A 19,186-nucleotide genomic window follows, 5' to 3' on the forward strand; every position below is an offset into this window, starting at 1 on the left:
CTAAGACGGAAATAAAAAGTTAAAAAGTTAAAAAAAAATCAATCATAGCACAATCCACATTGCTCAGTGCCCACAGTATAATTCAAGCAAAACAGTAAAAACAGCATGATTCTACAAATATGATCGGCAGAGTTACCTGCCCTTTAAAGTGATCAAGTATAATTTCAAGATAAAGTGAATATCTGTGATTCTTTTAGTGAAAAGTAGGAAAAATATTCTACCTCAAAAAGGGGAAATAAGTTAGCAAAATGCACTCAAGATATTGTAAACATCCCAATTTTCATTATGAACAAGTATTCTCAAAGGTTAAATTGAATATTTTTCATAGATTTGGAGAAATGTACCTTAGGAAAAAAATGTTTATGAAAAAATTGTAAGCCAAAAAATGGTGTTAACTGACAATAATGAATAGTAAGTTTACCTGCCCTTTGAAATACATACCAATTTTGAACAATATAAAACATGATCATGAAACATTCATCACGAAACACATTATAAAGCATTTTTCATCATAAAACATTTATCATAAAACACATTATGAAATATTCATCATAAAATATTCATCATAAAACCACATTTTAAAGCATTTTCATCATAAAACACATTCCAAAGCATTCATCATAAAACATGCATGATAAGTTTAAAACAATAAAGTGGCCTAAATAATCATTCAGTAATAGGTGAGACACTTCTGATGTAAGTAAATCCATACAATGTAAAGTATAACTTCATAAGTTTCTAGACAAAAAGATCAGTCATTCTAACATGAATAGTATTTTTACCTATGGAACATAAAAGAACTGAAAGTGTGTGTAAATATTCAATAAAACCACTGTTGACGATCTATATTTAGACTGATCTATATTTAGACTCGTGATATGAGCCACGCCATACAAAACCAACATAGTGCGTTTCCGACCAGCATGTATCCAGACCAGCCTGCACATCTGCGCAGTTTGATCAGGATCCATGCGGTTCGCTTACCAAACCTATTGCAAGTAGAGAAACTGATAGCGAACAGTATGGATCCTAATCAGACTGTGCGGATGCCCATGCTGGTCTGGATCCATGCTGGTCGCAAACACACTAAGTTGGTTTTGTCATGGCGCAGCTCATATATTCCTCACATCCAAATAGTTACTTTATTTAGCAATAAAATCACTGTTGGGTATACATTGTATCATTTCTTAAGTAAGCGATCTGGTATATAATTGTCATGTAATGGAAGTCGATTGTTAAATATAATATTTTTCAAACTAACTGAAAATTTGAAAATTCATTTTGAAAATCAGTTAGTAGTAGTCAATGGTTACAAGTAAAAAAAGTTTGATAGTGCCGTTGCTTCAAAATTGAGCTATAAAGTAATATATAGGTTTAACACAAGTTTGCATACAGGCATTCTATAAAACTATTTAACTCCCATTCTATCAATATTGGTCCATATATAAGAAGTGATATTAGCATAAGCTTACATAATGCATACTAATGTTTATATATAATAATATCCCATGATCAGGTCTTTATATTATTTTACTGATCTGCCCCTCTAAAGCTTGACAAAGCCTACAGGCTGATAACAATATTGCATCTTTAGGCATATCCTAAAAATTTAATAAAGAGTCCGCATTAATTTTAATATAAAACCTCTTGGAAATATATTTACTCACCAAACAACATTACCGTATGTATTAATTACATATAATATCATAGCATCAAAAATATCACTTAATTAACTTTACAATAGTCAATTGAGATTATATATGATCAGGAGTAATCAAAAACATAGTCAGCTGAATGGTTTATAATAAAATATAAATAACCTTCCATAACAAAGTTTCCAGAATAAATATGATTCATTGTTGGATAATATCCCTGAATAATTTACATATTACATAAGAAATAACATAATAATATGTTTATCAGATCTAAAGTAACAGATGTGCTAACAATTATAAGAAATACAAAATTATTTGTTCTTCTTAAAATTTTCTATCTTTATCCTCTTCATCATTCATTGAGAAAAAACTATATGCGTTTAAAGAAATGTGCTATCAAGTTAGGTAATTATAAAAAGTATTATGACAGTCACTGTAATGAACCCATTACAACCTACAGGTATCTAGATTGAAAGCAAAAATTTTACCTTTTAAATGCATAAATACATGTATTAAATATATAAAAAATTAGGTAATTGCATATAAGTATTTGTAAACTTAAACAATATGTGATCTTCAGTTCCAAAATGTTTACATAAATTTTACATGTATAACATAACTCTTTTTTGTAAAAGATATGTTAAGAGTCATTCAAGAGTTACTCCCCTTTGTGAAACTTTTTCGCAACATTATTAAAATGTAACATTCAAATGAAAATATATTTTAATCATATTTGATTGACAATTAACAATGAGACAAAACAAAGCTCTGAATTTTAACTAGGAATGACTATTACCTATTTATATTATTGCTCGCTTCTACAAATCAATAAATTGAATTAAAAAGCTTGGTCTAAGTATGTTTTGCATATTCAAAGTTGTACACAAATTGTTAAAATTTTGGTGTGGTCTTAAAAAGTAATTAACTGTGTAAAAATCAAGTACATGTAATTGAGATTCTGAGTAGAATTCATAGTAAAATACCTGAAAAAAACTAAGGTTAATCACAATTGTTTGTGTAAGAAACTATTTTTTTTGTAACAGTTAATGCATATTTAAGAATACTGGTACCTCAGAAAAACCAGCAGACAGGGCAATATGTTCTTTGTTCTGCATAAAATGAAATAATTGGACTTTACAACTTGGAAAATTTTAAAAAAGATTCTTCTATAATAAAAGTAATAATGTAGTTTTACCATAAAAAACTAACACATATGAATGACATACAAAGACACAAACCCTGTATCCCATATAATGTACAACAAATCATTTATAGATGTAAATGTAAAATGTACATACAATATAAAAAAAATCAGTTGCATATATATATAGTAAAAAGATAACATAAAAATCAAATCAGTAGTTAAGTTAGAAAAACTACATACAAAAATAGTTATCTGGAAAGAAAAACAACACAAAAAAATTTCCACAAAAATATACAATTCATTTCTTGATGTCTTGGATATGGAATGTTCTTTCAGCAAACGTCTTTAGTACAGTATATTATTATCTCAATGTATCCCTGATATCTGAAAATGAAAATAATCAATTAATCAATCAATCAATCAAACAAACTTTTATCTAAAACAAAAAAAAATCTTGAGCAAAAACATTAAACTTAAGCATACATCATTCATATGAGAAATGTGTCCAGTCACAGTAATAAATTTGGGTATTCTCCCTTTATCAATACTACTTAATTAAAGCATTAATGCAAAAAGATATAAAAAGTGTATGAGGGTGTGATTAAACAAAATAAAATTATTTACAATCTGTACAAATAAAGTAAAAAACTGATAAATTCATTATACACATTTTATGAAGGATCATCCTCAATGCTAGCATGTTTAACCTTGCGATAATGCAAAAAAGATTTAAACTGTGTGCTTTCAGTACAGTATTTTTTGTCAATAATAGACCCTTTTTAGGCCATATGGAAGGCATTTACTGGCCATGACGTGACAAATCAAATTTGCAGTAGGGTGATGCCAATAGCAAAGCCAAAAGTATGGGTAAAAGAAACTGTCCTTTACAAAATGGGTCTAAATATCTGAAAATTACAGATGAAAATATTCCACTGTTTGATTTTTTTCTTAATTTCTACTTTAATCAGTAGTATGTGAACATTAACACTGGTTTAATTTTAAATCATTTTAATGAGACAAAAGTTTAAACAAGTAATAATTATAACAGTTACAACAACAGACCTTTCCTATCTGTTAAAAGCCACAAAATGCTTTAACCTTTACCTCACTTATATCTTACAGACTTGTCCACCTCTCAGTCTGGACAAAACTAATCAACATTTTTAGAAACAAATCCAAAATATGAACTGACTGATTAATCAGTTGTACAAACCATGATCAGATGGCTTGGTTTATGCTACCTGACCATGGTCTCCACTGGTAGAATCAGCTGCCACAACAATAGGCTAGGTATTAATCAAAAGGCTTTGTTTGTTTGTCTTTACGGCGCAACAACACAATTGGGGTCATGTGGCCCCAAAACTGGAAAGATGATTTCGGCTAACCTTGATTGTTACAAACAGCAATAGCACTATTAGCAGGGGCCAATTACCCCCTCACCTGTGGAAAAGACTCCATTAATCATGCAGGGATAAATGGTGGCTGCAGTTCTGATGCCTTAACCCCCTCAGCTACAAGGGGTTCAAAAGATTTTCTAGCAGCTATGAATTTTCTATGCCACCAGAATAAAGCCAGTCCAGTCTGCAGTTTGACCAAGTCCTATAATGCCAACTCCTCCATATTATCATTCTAATATATACATCTATCAAACTTGGACAAGTCCTAATTCAATCTGGTCAGCTCCATTACATACATTAGGAAATACAAATACAAGGGTCAAATTAACTCGAGACAAGTTTAATACATACAAAGCCAATTATAATGAATTTATAGAAAATTATGGCTCATTATAGAAAATGTAGCTCAAACAAGATGTTGAGAACACTTTTGTCACAACATACTTGACTTAACACTTGAGAAACTTATTGACATTGTTTTCTTACATTGCTCTTATTCATTATGGTAATAAACCATAAATGTCCATATAAACAAGTACTTAAAGGCACATTAGGCCTAAGAAATAAATATTTATGTCTTAAGAAAGGGCAAGCATGATTTTTATAATGTTTAAATAATGGTTTTAGAGAATATTAGAGAAGAAAGTAGTGATAAATGTAAAACAAGTACGTAAAAACAGCATTTGATTCCCGAAACTTTTGACACATGAGGGATCTGTATCAATCCTATACTGTCTTCTAAGAGACTTTTTTTTATAGTTTGTTTTATACAATTTTGATAAACTGTTATTGTAACTAAATGCCTAACTGTATTTAAGCATTAACACTACTTCTGTAACTGTCACAGTAGTGAACTGTTCACTTTATTAGAGGAGAAATTATGTTTAAGTGACTGGATAGCTCAGTCAGTATAGCCATGGTATGGTATTTCAAGGGCCTCGGGTTCAAATCCAGGTCTGACTGCATATTTTTCTGACACTGTGACATAACAATACTGACCTTAATGAAAACACATAACTTACCATGATCTTCACATTAGAATCATTCTATTGAAAATTCTAGCTTCAGACAAACAACCTCTGCTCCACCCTTAGTAACATTGGCCTCAACTTGATATTCACCAGTTGGTATAATAGTGGCTGTTATATCAAATGTTGCTTCTGACAGATTGTACTCTTTCTGTACAAAATATATATTACACATTGTTATCATTTATATCAAATGATTAATGCAAGGTGTCCACTAGCCAATTTGTTTCCCTCGTCACATGTGAGAGTCCCTGAGCAAAAAGTCCTTGAAGGCACTAAAATTTTTACAATTTCCTACTTCTATGAACACACTTGACAGAGTATCTTGGACACAAAATATAATAACCACTTTATGTGACTTAATAATTATAAGGACCACTTTTGGACTAGATATAATGAATACTTTATGGAATTAACTTTTAGTGAAACAAATTAAGTGGTTCAAAAAATAATATATATCAGAATACCAATGGTAATGGTTATAATAATATTCATGTTTCTATTGTTAATAATAAAAGACTGACAACAATACATGTAGCTAAAACATAATATGAAATCTTTAAGATATCTTACAGAAATCTACATTTTTTATGTGAGGCAACAGATCAGGGTTGGAAAATCCCACTCATCTGCTTGTACTTAACGAGTAGACATTGATGCAGGACAAGAACAAAATTGTTGTATGCTCATCTTACAGGACAAGTGAAAATTTGCCAATGTAATAGAAAGCTAGAATTCCTAAAATCACTTTGTTTACATTTAAGTTAACAATGGAAAACTGGAAGTTTTAGGCTATGTATAATTTGCACACTTTATAAAGCACTGAACGCATTATCTATTAGATACAGACAGGTGTGACTGGAATGTATCTGACAATGCTCTATAAAGTGCATGATTTATACATAACCTAAAATACACGCTTTGTTTCCGGTTTTGGTTTCTTATGTAAAGAAATTGATTATTAAAATTTTTAGCGGTCTTTTGCGTCGGCGAAGTTTATCTTGAAAATCAAGGCAAAAATACAGGACAAGTAGCAATGCATTGCAGGACAAGTAGAAATTTGAAGCCACACTTCCTGCAGGAAATGTGGCTCTGAAAAGAATTTTCGATCCCTGCATATGTGCCAATAAAAGCAACCAATTTGGCAAAGGGTCAACGGGGATAGTGCAGGTTGAAAGCAGCATTTCAACCGATGACATGGATCACGTCGACGCCGATCTGTTAATAATGAAAACACTGATAACGATATATCAACAAAACTGGGCTTACTTTTGCAAAAGGACATGTACAATCTATACCAATATCTTTCAGTTCTTGCGGGCATTGACCAGCAGCTCCAGACTGTGACAGTATTTCACAAATATCATCATACGTACAAGATCCAAAGTTGTCAATGCATGGTATAGTTATGAAAAACCCAAGCTCCTTTTTCTTCATTTCCAACTTTACCTATAATTAGAAATAAAGTGTTTATATTTGGTTCCAGAAGGTTTAGGGTTAAACCTGAATATAACTTGTACATCATCAACATTTCCTATGATTAATAGACAGCGACTTTCTTTCTTATATTTTACAGCCAAATATAGGCCGTTTCCCCAAGCAAGAAATAGGAATATTTTCCCCTGAAATGCCCTGAGCACATTCTTCAATAGAACCATGATTTAACACTGCTGCTAACTTAAACATGTATCAACTTGTTGATAAATTCAATTGATTGAAAGACAGAAAGCTCTCCATACAGTGACCTCTGCTGTGTACTTAGAATGATAAATTGAAGTGAAATTGACAGTTTCAAAAAGTGTGTATTTTAATTCAATTCCCACTTGTTGAATTTGATTTTCAGGCTTTTCCCTTTTCCAATTTATAATGTTACTGTTTATTTACCCGTTCAGAAAGCCACAGATTATTTTGAAAATTTAAAAAAAAATATCTTTGAGTGAATGATTATAAAGCTGTTACCTGCAATGGTTGAGATAGGCTTTGTTTGACATTGACGTCTGCTGACACGACAAGATTTCCAGGAAACTGAAGAGGATCGGGAGTGATGCTCAGACTCTTCACGTTCACTAAAGGAGCCGATGTACTGCAGTCTTTCCATGAAAATGACTTTAGCTTTCTTGGTCCTTCAGATTGTGACTGACCCTGTAAATGTTAAATGAAATATATGTATAAAGTTGTATCATTCATTTATTCTGAATACCATTTTGCTTTATCATTTCTGTCAATACATTCATTGAATGTACTACAGACTTCAAACCACAAAGTGTGATATAGTATGAAAAAGGATAAAAGTTTTTAAGCTATAACATGATATTAATATCTTTAATAAATTTTTCCTTTAATCATGTCATACATGTAGAAATATTATATAAATTAAGATGCAATGGATAAATTCAACAAAGCATTATTACAAAATAATTGAATGATCAATATTGAAAAAGGAAGATAAATTCATTTTTAGAGACAAAAAATGCATTTTAATAACAATTTGAGTAGATTATGAAATTGTGTGTGTAATTATATTTATAGACTTAAATAAAAACACACTCAATTGGAGAGGAGCATATACATAGGGTTTGAAGTCTACATTGCAAGTATTTGTCCTAACCTTACATGAATTATTGATCCTTGGCACAGTATTATAAGAAGAGATTGTATATATTCATTACAGAATTTAGCATTATAATTTAATTATTGTTATCGAGTTAAAAAAATGTAGATTTCAAAAGTTCTGTAAGCATCAATTAACACTTTTACATGTCTTTATTCCCAAATGTGTAAGACACACGAAAGGAACACGTGAAATGTGCTCATGAAAAAAATCTAAATAACATGAGATTTGATTTAATAATACAAACAAGAACGTGTTTGTTAAACACAAATGCCCCCGGCTCAGATTCTTGTCAGTAGCAATATTTCAAAAAATATTTACCCATTCACTCAGTTATGGACAGAAAAATTGCCAAAAAAATTGTAAACACAAGTTATATAGCTTGACAAAGTTATGGCATTTTGTAATTGTGAAAAATATAAGTTGCCAAGTGATTGCTCTGAATTGTGAAGTTGAAAAATACTCAACTTCATGCAAGTTATCTTCCTACCAAATATGAAATACATCTGTCATTAAATAAAGGCTGTATGGGCAAAAGTGTAAAAATCTATTTTGAGCACTGGTGACCTTAACCAAACTGACCCCTAACTCTATCCAAAAGAAGAATACCATGTAAGTTATCTTCCTACCAAATATGAAATACATCTGTCAATAAATAAAGGCTGTATGGGCAAAAGTGTAAAAATATATTTTTAGCACTGGTGACCTTAACCAAACTGACCCCTAACTCTATCCAAAAGAAGAATACCACGTAAGTTATCTTCCTACCAAATATGAAATACATCTGTCATTAAATAAAGGCTGTATGGGCAAAAGTGTAAAAATATATTTTGAGCACTGGTGACCTTAACCAAACTGACCCCTAACTCTATCCAAAAGAAGAATACCCTGTAAGTTATCTTCCTACCAAATATGAAACACATCTGTCAATAAATAAAGGATGTATGGGCAAAAGTGTAAAAATCTATTTTTAGCACTGGTGACCTTGACCCAACTGACCCCTTACTCCATACAAAGGAAGAATACCATGCAAGTTATCTTCCTACCAAATATGAAATACATCTGTCAATAAATAAAAGCTGTATGGGCAAAAGTGTAAAAATCTATTTTTAGCACAAGTGACCTTGACCCACTGATCCCTACCCAAATCAAAAGGATGAATACCATGCAAGTTATCTTCCTACCAAATATGAAACACATCTGTCAATAAATAAAGGATGTATGGGCAAAAGTGTAAAAATCTATTTTTAGCACTGGTGACCTTGACCCAACTGATCCCTACCCAAATCAAAAGGATGAATACCATGCAAGTTATCTTCCTACCAAATATAAAATATATCTGTCAATAAATTAAATAAAGGCTGTATGAGCAAATGTGTAAAAATCTATTTTTAGCACTGGTGACCTTGACCCAACTGACCACTAACTTCATCAAAGTTTATGTTTCTATCAATTATAAATAACATCTGTCTATAGAATAAGGTCAATACACCTGTAAAAATGCAAAAATCTATTTTTAACATTGGTGACCTTGACATTGGTAACATTGACCTTGACCCAAATGACCCCTTACTACACCCAAAGAAGGAGGACCTTCCTTGGCATGTTTGTATTCAACTAAGACATCAACTAAAATATAAAGGCTGTATGAGCAAAAATGTTTATATTTATATTTTAAACCAGTGACCTTGACCTTGACCCTAGAGACCGCTTACTCCACAAAAAATTAGAGGACCATCAAAAGTATCCACCTACGAAATATGAAAGATATTATTAAAGAAATTAAGCAATTAGGGAGAAATTTAAGATAAATCCAACTTGCCGAAATAGGTTAACCAGACAAGGCCCTATTTTCAAAGTGAAAAAATGGAAATAACTGGGAAATATGGATGACACAGTTATATTACTTGGCAATATCATGTGCTTTGTATTGATAAGTAAGTGTGCTAATTATAAAGCCATTAGTATAGATAGAACTTAAGATATTTCCAACTTGCCGTTTTAGGTTAACCATTATTCATTTTCTAAGTGCTGAAAAGGGCAATAACTTGGTAAATATGAAAGCCAGAGTTATGAAACTTGCCCAGATCATGTACTTTGTATTGATTAGTAAGTGTGTAAACTTAGAAGCCATTGGTACAGGTAGAACTTAAGAAAAATCAGACTTGCCGTTCTAGGTAAACCTCGTTAGACAGGCGGACGGACAGACGGTTCAATTACTATATGCCCGGGGGCATAAAAAGAAAATATTAGAAATTTTATTTTCATCGCTAATTAGCAGTACATGTAGATTATTGTCATTATTCAAAATTATTTTATTATTTCAAGAGGGAAACAAAATTTTGATCTTATCTTAATATTATTAGATAAATGTCAATCTCAGTTTGATAACAATGTAATATAAACAAAATAAGGGACCAGCAGAACAGAATAGAACTTTTAAGAATTGTACACTTGTACATTCATATCTTATACAATTTTCAAGTTTAAAGTTCATATCAACATATTTATTTATTAAATTATCAGAAATCATTCAAACTAATACAAATTCTTTCTCTGAACAGAGTAGATAAACTAATTTCTAAAATAATCTGTCCAATTTTCATATTTTCAGTTACATTAACATTACCATTACCGGATTGTTTTAATAACTAATACAGGAAATATCAATCAAATATCTTTATTTTCACAATTTCCAACATAAAACTATCAATAGAAATATGTAAACTGTAAAGGTATCAAAATCTGACTTTTTTCCTAAATTTTTCTATTTTTAAAGTCACTAACTTACTGATAAAAATAATTTTTTTTAACTACACAAACAGAAACACTGTCCAGTGCATAAAGGGTCTTCAATATGCATTTTGAAGTGCACATGTGGTGATCATGTAGTGCACATCAAGTGCACTTTTTATAACTTTTAGCGTGCACTCAACTGTATTCATTATTCTCTAAAAGTGATGTGAAAAGTGATTAGAGTATGAATCATGCAATATTTACTTACAAACCATTTGCTGAGATAAAACAGGAAGTAAACAAATATTATGATGCAGGGCAATCATTTTAAGTAGTAATTAAGGAAGTCTTTCGTTTCAAAACAGGAATAATTTATTGTTATTGGGTTTTTTAATTTTTCAATTTATTTCAGTCGCTATTTCAAGGCTGCTGCAATAATAATAACAAAATAATTCTCGATTTTCAGTACACAATTGTTTGAAAAACTTGATTCAACTACATTTAAGTGTGACAATATCCAATTGCATCCTGTCTGCATGTATGGCTGACATTTTAACAGTAACTGTTGTGCCACTACAGGAATAGAATTCCTCCTGCCAAATTTACGTCATTTAAATCATCTTAAAGAAAAAACTTAAACATAAAGGTTTATAAAACATAATCATTAGACATGCACATTAAATATAAGTGAAAATAATGTTTAGTATCATTTTGAGAAAAATAAAAAATTCTCAGTCCAAAATGAAAGTAAATAGGCACAGCAGATTTGTTTCCCTTTAAGTATTTTCATTGGTCCGAGGTTTTCATGTATTGAGAATTTGACATATAGGAAAAAAGGTGCATTATAGTTTCATATAATGATGCTTTGATTGAACAATTATTACAAATAATAATTTAATTTTATCATTATTTAAATACGCAATACAAAGAAAAATTCCTTCACTGTGAATTTAGTATGTTTTACTCGTGAGAGTTTTACCGAAAGAGTGCAATCAGATCTCTTCCGAGTTTCATTTGTTGACAGTTTGGGCTTGAATATTTCTTGCTACGTATTATCAGCGAAGGTGCCAGTGTTGTTTTCTTAAAGAGTATTTGTTTATCTAAGATTTGACACCAAGGTTGTTAAGATTTGTGAAAAATTGATGAATATATGGGCTGATAATTGAGATGCTAGTGATATTTCTATGCAAAACGAAAGTAGAGTAAAATACCTTTATAATTTTTTTGTCATAAAAATTTTTTTTCATAAAATTTATTTTTGTCAATACTTATGATGTTTGGATGGTCAGTTTTAAGGGTTTTGGGTTGTACAGGGAAAAGAGTCAACTCGGCACGGGTCAACTCTGCGGCAGTCTGCCCACTTTACAAAAATATATATAACGTATTAACTTTGCTTTGCATGTTGTTAAGGTAAATGAATAATAAGAAATATCTTATTATTATAATTATAATTATACTTCTGCCGAAATAAAGTATATTTAGAAAAAAATTGTTATTTGTTATATTTATAAACTCTCTCTTTGTCGAACTACGTAAATAACCGAGGTATATCGAGTGAAAAAGCAAGAGTTGTTTCCCTTAGTTTCCCTTTGCTTGCAAAAGAATGCAAATTTAGCCGTGTTTAAATCGTTTGTTTGGGGCGATTAAATGACCACTAAAATTTGTTACACCAATTAAAAGCTGGTGATCTTAGCTTCCTCTCGGTATATATTTCAACACATTGTTTGACACTGAAGGTATTTAAATTTACGGTTAAACCTACCACGAGTCAGAAATACAGTGAGATACGCAATCGGTTATCTTTACTCGCAATTCTTCTGATAAGAAAAGCCTGTCTGCTGCTAGTTCTGAAACTGTCAATCCGTGTTTTATAAATATTTACAATAATAACAATAAATTATTAAATAGTGATAACCCAAAGAGTGAAATAAGAACCCCTAAAGAAAGCCCAACTCGGCAAAATTGAAAATGTTGCAGGCTCAGTTTGATTGAGCCTGTTCATGGACGGTACTGTCAAGTGCAAACTACCGTCCACGCCCCCTAGCCCCGGCTTAAGCAGAATTCAACATTTAACATGATCTGGTGAAATTTAGAATTTTGAAACATCCGCAGATGTGTTCATATGGCAGTTATCATGGAACCTTCAAAGTGACCTTGGTGCCATTCCATGAAAAGCGGCATAATGGTCCCCAAGTAAAAAAATGCGTTTGCCCTAAACGAGAAAACAATGGGCGGAACTACATAAAATGGAATTTTGAAAGGGGATCTGAGGTTTTATTTTAGCCTGCATATCAAAGATATAACGTCAAAAGACAAATTTAAAAAGCAGGCCTCATATCCTAAGGGTGATTCAACAGTATTAAAGTGAGGAATACTGGAACCACCCAACAAGAAAGATGCCGAATAGATAGAACTAAAATACCACAAGCACAACAATAGTGTCGTCACAAACCTAAATATTAATAATTAAAAAGTGGACTGAGTTGACCCGTGCCGAGTTGGAATAGGGTTGAGCTGACTCGTGGGCCGAATACAGTTTAGGGCCGAGCTGACCCGGATTCGTTGTAGAGGGGGAATGGGGGTATAGTGTAAGTCATGTCATGGCCACGCGACGTTCACCTTTGGTATCTTCCATATTTACAGATTGGCATTTTGCAGTGTTTTGTACTTTTAGTTTCTACAACCATAATAGTATCATAACACTATATTTATATATATATATATATATATATATATATATATATATATATATATATATATATATATATAAATAATGTATTGTTTGTTTTGTATGCATGAATTCACTTATTTTGGGTGGACTTTTATCGGAAATTTTATAAACTTGCCAACAACCACCAGCATGAAATTACTATTTGTTTACATGTTTAGTTTCTTAGCGTAGGTTAGACCGCATTCATCCTTATCCGGAGACTGACCGAAAGGGCCGAAAAGTTGCGATTGTACATATTTATCATTATGTAACATTTAATGATTTATACAAACCTTATCCTTTGGAATTTCAAACGAATGTACATAATCCCTCGCCTTTGAAATTTCGTATTCAAAAACATTTGGCAGCGCTTCAACGTTCAATAAAAGAAACGTACACAAAATTAACATCAACATCTTTTCATAAAGAATCGCAAAAAAGTCTTAAACAAAAGAACTAGTGTCTGCTTCCGGTGACTCTCAACTTTGATCATAACAGTAATCGGTTGGACGCTTGGATTTTTACCAAAATACTTGATACATTAATGCATCCATGCCTAACAAACAAAAATCAAAATAAGATCAGTTTTTTTTTCTTTCAAATTATGTCTTATTTATTTGATCAGACAAAAAAAAGATATGAAAAAGATAGAATGTGCGATGATAGAAATTATTTATTATTTTTTACAGGAACAAGCGTCTACTGATATCATGTGATGTAAACAAATAACCGGTTACTACATACGTTTTATACCCGTGTCAATGATCCACTTACTTCCTTGTCGCAAAACGAGAGAATATGGCTGTGATTATGATAAAATCTGTACTTTTGTTTGTCTTTATCGCTGCAAGTTTAGTAACTGGGAAAAGAGTTTACAACATGAAGGTATGTCCACACTATTTGCTTGGACATGTCATGGTGTCCAATTACTTGTTTATCAACTGTTAATTGTGTTTTTCCAAACTTGTGGTTGACCAGGAAGTTTTAGTTGTACAAAAAAAGTATAATTAAGAGATTGAAAACGTCAGAACACAACTCATTTTATTTGTAGAATATCCTTCAAATAAGTCTTTTTTAATGACATGTATTTTTATCATATATATATACTTGATCTTTGACAAAGAGAGAGAAACAAATGGATATAAAATGAAAGAAACAAATCAAATTAGTTTGTGTATTAATTTATGTATTTTAAAAAAATAGTTTCTCATCATGTCATTTATTCTATCTTGGAAATGGGAACAGAAAAACTCATTAAATACAATTTGTAAATTAGTCTGTTTATCCTGGGGCATTTTTGGTCCCATGTTTATCATGGGATACAAACATTTTATCATTTAATTGTTAGTTATCATTTATGTATCTTACTTCTGTTTATTTTTTTCAGATGGGAAAGGATCCTGATAAATTTTATTGGGAGAATTGTAATAAAACTGTTACCCCTCTTGCATTTAGAGTCCTTTCCTTGTCTCCAAACCCAATAAAGTATGGTCAGGACCTTTTGATTACAGCTGAACTTGATGTCACTAAAATCATTGGTACCACACATTCTTTAAAGGTTAGTATATTGGCTATGACAGCCTAAATTCTATAAAAAAATTAAAAAGAAAATCAATCAGATATTAATATTTTTTATTCCTTTCCTTCAAAATTGTGAGGAGCACATATAAATGTATGATTAAGTAAATATTTATAGTTAAATACATTTTAAAACACTAGTCACACTTAAAGAATACAAAAAAACGTTTAGTATCTGTTTGTTAAGTATCACCATTTCATTAATTTAAAATAAATTTAAATATATCTGTATATACAAATGTAGTGTGAAAAAATACAGAAGCCTTCATGAATTATCTGAGTTAAGTGTAAGAAAGAGTAAAGCCTTTCTTGGTACGTAGAAGAATAGACATTTGGAAGTCTAGAATTTCAAATTGTTAGACACTTGAAGTGTTACACACAATACATTTAGTCTATAGAGGTCAGTTTTGAGTTTGCCCTGACACTTTACTGTTGTTTATGTGCCAATGAGTTATTGCCCATGATTGACTTTATATGCCCATGAGTTATTGCCCATGATTGAGTCACTTTACATTCTGAAATGAGCTTTAACATTTCCTTTGCAGGCTGAGGTGACTGCAAATTTAGTTGTTGGAGACCAGAAGTACTCCATGTGTGACTATAAACCAGAGTATTGCCATATTCAGGATGTGTGTAAGGCAATAACTGACCTTAAGCTGCCATGTCCAGCCATTGTGAAGAAAAAAGGGAGCAATTGTGAATGTCCTTTAAAACCTGTAAGTTTAAAAGTTTAAATGACAATTGATATTGAGTTTAATGAAGTGCCTTAAATATGTTTTAGCTTATTATAAATAATAAGTTTATAACCAAAAGGAACTTACAGATTTGCATACATGTAGATACATTTATTGTCTATCTTATATTATATTGTATACCATACTGTTGTCTATATGTCACTAATAAAAGTTAAACATTTAAGTTTTACAAACAAACTGCTTGAGTCACCTTGCTAAAGATTAATTAGAATGTTCTTTTGAGATAAGCATTATTGTAAACATGTGCTATTCCTATGGTCCAATAGAAGTATAGGTAACAGTTCATTTTTTGGCTAGCATTCTACATAATACATGTATCTTATTTGATTATTGAATTTGTAACATCAATATATTTTCATTGGTGAGTACATGTATTAGTAGAAAATCCACCAATATAGGTTTGTAAAGTATTATAGTCATCACTTTTTCAGTCAATCAAGTTAATACATTGTTTACCACTATTCCAGGTTTGTAAAATATTTTTTTTATTACAGAATACTTACTCTGTGAAGCAGATCAAGATACCTGTACCAAATCCAGGAGTGCAACTTGAAGGCCATTATCAGGTCCAAGTAAATCTGTCAGAGAAAAATGAGCAAGTTGGATGTTTCTTTGTTAACTTTTGTCTTGGGTAAGGAAAGCAGATACCTTTTCATCAAAATAATTCTAAACATCTAAAAAAGGAATTTATGTTGTTTTTTTGTACTAAAAGTACTCTTTAACAGAACTTTTTGTGCTTTTTTAAAATATATCAAGATTTATAAGCGTTATATTAGATGTCATAAAAATCTCTGGTAACTGATAAGAGTTTCTCTTGCATGGTATGTAACTTCAAGTGTTGTAACTACAATGATTGTTTGTGGCCTGATCATCTATGTGTTTGCTATTTCAGGTTATATTTGTAGCTTGTTTCAGTTATGTATTGGCTATTTCAGGTGGTCATGTGACTGGATTGTTTCAGTTATTTGTTTGCTATTTCAGGCCATGTGACTAGATTGTTTCAGTTATTTGTTTGCTATTTAAGATCATGTGACTGGATTGTTTCAGTTATTTGTTTGCTATTTCAGACCAAGTGAATGGATTGTTTCAGTTATTTGTTTGCTATTTCAGGCCACATGACTGGATTGTTTCAGTTATTTATTTGCTATTTCAGGCCATGTGACTGGATTGTTTCAGTTATTTGTTTGCTATTTCAAGTCATGTGACTGGATTGTTTCAGTTATTTGTTTGCTACTTCAGGCCACATGACTGGATTGTTTCAGTTATTTGTTTGCTATTTCAGGTCATGTGACTGGATTGTTTCAAGTATTTGTTTGCTACTTCAGGTCATGTGACTGGATTGTTTAAGTTATGTGTTTGCTACTTCAGGCCACATGACTGGATTGTTTAATTTATGTGTTTATGACTTCAGGTCATGGTTTTGCATTGCTTTTGTTATTTTTTTTGTTATTTCTGGCTATTTCAGTTTTGTTATTTGTTATTTCAGGTCATGTTCATCAGATTAAAGGAGGCCTGGTATACTTGATTAGATGATTGAATGCATAATACTTTCCATTCTGAACAACAAAGCAAAAAAGATAACAAAGAAAAAAGAATTATTCAGCAAAGTGAAAATCTGATTAAGATATGCATACATCAAAATAGACAATTCTAAAAAAAAGCACATTCAAGTTATGTTTAAAATATTTGAATGGGAAAAAATGTTTTGATAAGAACTCTTACATACAACTGTTTATATTTTATTTTGTCAACTATGAATTTCATTGTTAAGTTTATTTCAGTCTCATCATTCATTTACTGTATATATGTCATTAGTTATTGCTGCAAACGTTTTAAATTCAAAAAAGGGTTTTCAATTTGTTTTATTATCATTGATTTTAGACCATTCCATTTCCACAATAGATGTGGATAATATCACACTTTATGTGAATGATATTAAATTGTATGTGACTGATCTCGCACAGTATATTAAAAAGTATATGACTGATATCATACTGTGTGTGACTGATGTCACACAGTATGTGACTGATATCACACTGTATGTGAATGATATCACAAGGTATGTGTCTGATATCACACTGTCAGTAATTGATATCACACTGTAATTGACTGATATCATACTGTTTGTGACTGATATCACACTGTATGTGATTGATATCACACTGTGTGTGACTGATATCACACTGTCAGAGACTGTTATCACACTGTCAGTAATTTATATCACACTGTAAGTGACTGATATCATACTGTTTGTGACTGATATCACACTGTAAGTGACTGATATCACACTGTAAGTGACTGATATCACACTGTAAGTGACTGATGTCACACTGTAAGTGACTGATATCACACTGTAAGTGACTGATATCACACTGTAAGTGACTGATGTCACACTGTAAGTGACTGATATCACACTGTAAGTGACTGATATCACACTGCATGTGACTGATATCACATTGTATGTGACTGATATCACACTGTCAGTAACTGATATCACACTGTATGGTATCATATGTTGGTGATATTATTTTGTATATAGAAAATAGGACACTGTTTTTTTAACATTCTTTTATATGCAGGCATAATGTGTTTTTGTTCTTTTTTTTATTTTACTTCTGTATAATAATCAGATGGTGACAAGTATTTTTAAAGTCTCTAATATCTCTTTTCTATTTTCTCCTTGCTTTAATTTAATACTTTTTCAAACCTAATTTTTATTCCCAAAATTTATCTTATCTGAAGATGCAACACTTCCTTAACCATACAATTATGTATTCATCACATGTTTATACACGTGTTTGTTCATTTTTTATACAAGGTGTTCTTTTACATTTAGTTATATAATATATGTTTTTCTTTTATGTACTGATAAGTTTTCTGATTTATTTGATTTTTGGGGGTGTTTTTAGAAGGACAAAATATTTCTTTCCTATGTACTATTGTGATCAAATATCTGTTTTTATTGCATTATACTGGTATGTTTTACCTTTTTACTGGTGTATGTTTACATTTCTATGAGTTTTGTAATGTGATATCTGTCATAGATATCATCTGGGTACTTCTTAAGTCCATATCAACCATAGATATTTAATAGCAATATGAATATATTCGTGGTAATGTTACTGTATAATTTTAGGTGTTGAAAATATCTGTTTTGCTTTCACATATTTCATTTAGATCTGTTTTGGGTTTTTTCAAATAAATTTTTCATTTTCATATGAAGGGTTTAAGTTTTTCTTTGTAAGTATGGTTAGATATTTTCTAACATTTTTGTTTAGTTATGTTTGACGTCGTAACGACACAGAGGGGGTCATATGGCGACTTTCTAAAATGTAGCTTTACTGGTGGAGGAAGACTTCTGACAGGTGCCCCTCGCTGCATTCATGCAGTCATGAACGAACACCTGAGAAGAACGTTTCTTAAGCTTGCTGGGTAGCTTCCTCACAAAATAATCCAAAATTCCCTGAGGGATTCCAACCCTCAGCGGTAAGGGCAAGTGTTTTTTACAAATCAACCTGCTTGAATTTCGTAGAAGTAATAAAGTGTGGTTGATGTTATTGACTTAAAATCAC

The 19,186-nt window shown here is 31.2% G+C and overlaps 2 protein-coding genes across 2 annotated transcripts; one reads left to right on the forward strand and one right to left on the reverse strand.

Annotated features, from left to right (window-relative positions):
- Nucleotides 1-1,192: 1,192 nt before the first annotated feature.
- Nucleotides 1,193-13,802, reverse strand: LOC132756737 (ganglioside GM2 activator-like). The gene is made up of 5 exons (XM_060747869.1): nucleotides 13,575-13,802; nucleotides 7,184-7,366; nucleotides 6,494-6,673; nucleotides 5,219-5,375; nucleotides 1,193-3,183 (listed from the first exon to the last, which is right to left on the reverse strand). Exons 1-4 carry the CDS (start codon nucleotides 13,695-13,697, stop codon nucleotides 5,238-5,240), a joined length of 624 nt encoding a protein of 207 aa, XP_060603852.1. The 5' UTR covers nucleotides 13,698-13,802; the 3' UTR covers nucleotides 1,193-3,183; nucleotides 5,219-5,237.
- A 204-nt stretch (nucleotides 13,803-14,006) lies between these two features.
- On the forward strand, nucleotides 14,007-18,832 carry LOC132756738 (ganglioside GM2 activator-like). The gene is made up of 5 exons (XM_060747870.1): nucleotides 14,007-14,166; nucleotides 14,669-14,839; nucleotides 15,405-15,575; nucleotides 16,109-16,245; nucleotides 17,101-18,832. Exons 1-5 carry the CDS (start codon nucleotides 14,080-14,082, stop codon nucleotides 17,117-17,119), a joined length of 585 nt encoding a protein of 194 aa, XP_060603853.1. The 5' UTR covers nucleotides 14,007-14,079; the 3' UTR covers nucleotides 17,120-18,832.
- The last annotated feature ends 354 nt before the right edge of the window (nucleotides 18,833-19,186 follow it).

Source organism: Ruditapes philippinarum, unplaced genomic scaffold, assembly GCF_026571515.1.
Source record: "Ruditapes philippinarum isolate M1 unplaced genomic scaffold, ASM2657151v2 ctg6380_1_1_1_1, whole genome shotgun sequence".
Taxonomy (NCBI): Eukaryota; Metazoa; Mollusca; class Bivalvia; order Venerida; family Veneridae; genus Ruditapes; species Ruditapes philippinarum.

What these genes read in the sequence shown, in the direction of transcription:
- LOC132756738 (XM_060747870.1), top strand. Translation starts at nt 14,080, where the DNA reads ATGGCTGTGATTATGATAAAATCTGTACTTTTGTTTGTCTTTATCGCT. An exon ending in AAAGAGTTTACAACATGAAG is followed by an intron (nt 14,167 to 14,668) that starts GTATGTCCACAC and finishes TATTTTTTTCAG; the next exon opens with ATGGGAAAGGATCCTGATAA. An exon ending in GTGAATGTCCTTTAAAACCT is followed by an intron (nt 15,576 to 16,108) that starts GTAAGTTTAAAA and finishes TTTTTATTACAG; the next exon opens with AATACTTACTCTGTGAAGCA.
- LOC132756737 (XM_060747869.1), bottom strand. Translation starts at nt 13,697, where the DNA reads ATGTTGATGTTAATTTTGTGTACGTTTCTTTTATTGAACGTTGAAGCG. An exon ending in TTGAAATTCCAAAGGATAAG is followed by an intron (nt 7,367 to 13,574) that starts GTTTGTATAAAT and finishes TAACATTTACAG; the next exon opens with GGTCAGTCACAATCTGAAGG. An exon ending in GTACATGTCCTTTTGCAAAA is followed by an intron (nt 5,376 to 6,493) that starts GTAAGCCCAGTT and finishes TATTTTGTACAG; the next exon opens with AAAGAGTACAATCTGTCAGA.